General features: G+C 57.3%; 1 protein-coding gene across 1 annotated transcript; it reads left to right on the forward strand.

The window, feature by feature from the left end:
* The first annotated feature begins 231 nt into the window (after positions 1 to 231).
* LOC116416237 (proline-rich receptor-like protein kinase PERK10) lies at positions 232 to 891 on the forward strand. The gene has a single exon (XM_031923918.1). The coding sequence runs from the start codon at positions 232 to 234 to the stop codon at positions 889 to 891; it is 660 nt and encodes a 219-aa protein (XP_031779778.1).
* The last annotated feature ends 2,514 nt before the right edge of the window (positions 892 to 3,405 follow it).

Below are 3,405 nucleotides of genomic sequence, written 5' to 3' on the forward strand. Positions count from 1 at the left end.
CGACGCCACCAGTTCGCCCTCCCTGTAGTGGGAGAGCGTTCCGGGGGGGCATATAGAGGCGCCGGGCCCGGCGCTAAAGCACCCCCCCCCCCCTCCGATCAGATTCCGGATCTAGTATTGGAGCACGGTGCCTAGGCAACCTGCACAGCTTACCAGAACACGGAAATAAATCTGATTTTTGTTTACGGATAAATTACTCTCGTAATTATTTCGCCTCCCCCTCCTTCTCGCATGCCGAGACCATCTTACGCAGCCTTACGGGCCGAATTGGAGCTCACTCGGCTCTATCTCACTCAGGCCCATCGGGCAGGAGTTTTGGAACGGCAACGTCGGCCTCCGCCAGGAGTCGACGCCGCCACTCAGACCGAGCCGACGAGCGCCCATCAAGACTGTGCTACCCAGGTGGATTGGCCTCCTCTCGCCCCTCCTCCGTCTCCGCCGCAACAGCCTGCTCCCGAGCCTGCAGTCGACGTTATCTGCGCCGAGTGGCCGGAGCACCTGGAACTGGTGGACACGTCCGCTCGCCCTGCCTCTCCTGACCTCCGAGCGCTCTTGGCGGCTCCTCCGACAGACCCGCCCCCAGCCGCTCTTCCACGGCTGAGCATCATCAGCAGGAAGATAGCAGCGGGCCAAGCCGCTCGGCCAGAGTCCCGCAAGGTCTTGCTGGTCTCTCCGACCAAACGGAAGGCGTCGCCCTCGCCAGCCGTCAGGAAGCGGACCGCCCCGCAAAAACCCGGGATCCCGAAGCCTAAGATTGTCCGCAACGAGCTCCTCAGGACTCCGCTGCGACTTCCACCGAGGAAGAAGGTGGCTCACGCCCCTCATCCTCCGGTGTCCTTAGCCGAGGGAAAGATAGCTGAAGCGGCCATTGATCTAACGATCACCGACTAAAGCGCTCCGCGCCTCTTAGTCATTTTTGAGTGGACCGATCCCTCTCCTGGGATTGGCCCCGCAATAAATACAAACACAAAGCTCCTCAGAGCTCCCCCTTTCCCCTTATACGAAACTGGGTGGTGCAGCCTTCACCGGGTTGGGCGGCCCTCCCTCGTCCAGACTCGCTCCAAGAGTCGACCTAGAGAGGTCCGAGCAGTGTCCGCTCTCTAGGCAACGAAGAAGCCAAGGACAAGGAACCTCAGCAGGCCTCCTCGCCTGTCTACCTGCTGTCTCGCCGCCTGCCTGAGATCAGGCCCTCCTTCACTCCGCTCTTCAGAGAGAGAGAGAGCCTCACGAGCACCAGCAGTTCTACAGCAGCGCACACATCTCTCCCTCCGCTCGCCCGCTCTTTTGGGCCACCCCAACAAGCCCGCTTACATCAAGTGGCGGCCCGAACGTGGGGCCTGACATCGTCAGCTGTGGTCTGAGATCACAGGCGAACTCATGACCGACGGAGCCATCAGGGCACGAACCAGAGGCGTTAGTCGCCCACACACCAACATCAACTCCCGGCCGATCATCATCCCTTCGAGAACTCCTCGATACCGCTTCACCATTGACTTCCGACAACTCAATGCCCGTACAGCATTCACCGGTCAAGAGACCTATCACCCGCTCACAAGCACTACTTCTGCGAGTAGAGAATAACGCAGTGGCGCCCAATCCCAGTAACAGCTCAAGTGACAACGAAAGCTCCAACCAAGAAGAGCGATCTCCATCACCTGAGCGCACGCCAGAACCACAGAACGAGAGCAACGCGTCAGACGTCGCACAGAGCGAAGAAGGCGCCCCAGGCGACGCGCTAGACGACGCTCCCATACCTAAAAGAAATCCGCCCGACATGGATAACGCAGGGAACAACGGAGGCAACGATGCCGCAGGAGGCGCAGGAGGCAACAGGGACGCAGGCCTCAGAGGCCTACCACCCGCAATGCAAAACTGGAACGCCTTCTGCCAAGCTTTGTACGGTCACAGACCACCTCTCCCTGAATTTAAAGGCCTTGGGCATGAAGACCCACAGCGCTACCTTCGCAAGTGCGAAGAATATATCGAATCCTACCAGATCCCGGAGGGTCAAAGGACGAGTGTCATAGAGAAGGGTTTGCGCGGAGACGCAGACAAATGGTGGCAATGCTACAAAACCCTTGATTTTGACTGGCCACGTTTTAGAGAGCTTCTCACAAATCGCTTCGACAGCGACGCCATCAAGGGAGAACTGATCGCTCAGCTCTACTCCAAGAAGCAAGGCGACAAGGAATCCGTAGGAGCCTTCCTACAGGAAAAATACTTGCTCTTTCAACGGGTCAGACCGAATGAGACCGAGGCAAACAAGGTCAGCACCCTGGTCAACCTCGTCAAACCATCTCTCCGCAAGACCCTGCGCCCCGTTACGCTCGTCGACTTCGCGGACCTTCTAAACAGGTCCCTACAGGCCGAAAGGGACGAAGGAGAAGAAACGCAGAACAAACTAAAGGCAACCAAACCCGTCGTCAGCGACAACAAACCCGCCTCCCAAAACTCCGACAAAAAGACGACGCTTCCACAGTGCTGGCATTGCCCTGAGCGGCACTTCCACAAAGACTGCGCCGTTTACCAAGCCAAACGAGGAAGCCAGTCGGAAAACTGGCGCAAGGCGGCGGACAAAGCGGCGTCCGACGCCACCAACTCGAACGACCGGAAGTAAGCTGCTTCGGCAGATCCGAACAGCTCCCACGCATAAAAGTCAAGCTTCAAGGAGAGGAGATAATAGCACTTGTGGATACCGCAGCCTCCGCCAACGTGATAAAATCATCTCTCTTGCCCGCCGGCCAGCACGTAAGGCAGCGCTCGACGAGTTGTCAGCTGGCAGGCGAAGGCACGAAGCTCACAGCGCGAAACCGATCTCAAGATAGAGATTCAGGGAGCAATTTTCAATTTACACACACACGTATCCCCTGACATACGACACTCACTAGTGCTCGGATTACCCTGGTTAAAGAAGGAAGAATGCGTGGTGGACCTCACACAAGATGTTGTCTATCTCGGGCAACAGATCCGCATCACGGCACCACTCACGCATTGCGCGCCTCGGGAACAACCAGCCCTCATCAACATTGGTGAACTGCATCACGGCCTCACAAGAGGCGATCTCACACGCCTACTCCAACTCTTGAAAGAGCACAGTGTCGTGTTTGCACAGGATGGTCAAAAACTTCCACGAACGAGGACAGTCAAACACGTCATAAACGTGGCCACCGAAAAGCCTTTTAGGCTACCCCCACACCGGGAATCCGAGACGAAGCAAAAGGAAATTGACAAACAAATAAAGGAGATGCTAGCGAGCGACGTCATCGAAAGAGCGACCTCACCCTATTGCTCGCCGATCGTCCTGCCTAAGAAGAAGGACGGGCGATATCGCTTCTGCGTCGACTACCGCCAGCTCAACGGCATTACTACAGACGCAGCACAACCAGTCCCTCACATCGCTGACGC

The sequence above is a fragment of the Nasonia vitripennis genome (genome assembly GCF_009193385.2).
Source record: "Nasonia vitripennis strain AsymCx chromosome 2 unlocalized genomic scaffold, Nvit_psr_1.1 chr2_random0002, whole genome shotgun sequence".
NCBI classification, from domain to species: domain Eukaryota; kingdom Metazoa; phylum Arthropoda; class Insecta; order Hymenoptera; family Pteromalidae; genus Nasonia; species Nasonia vitripennis.

What these genes read in the sequence shown, in the direction of transcription:
- LOC116416237 (XM_031923918.1), top strand. Translation starts at nt 232, where the DNA reads ATGCCGAGACCATCTTACGCAGCCTTACGGGCCGAATTGGAGCTCACT.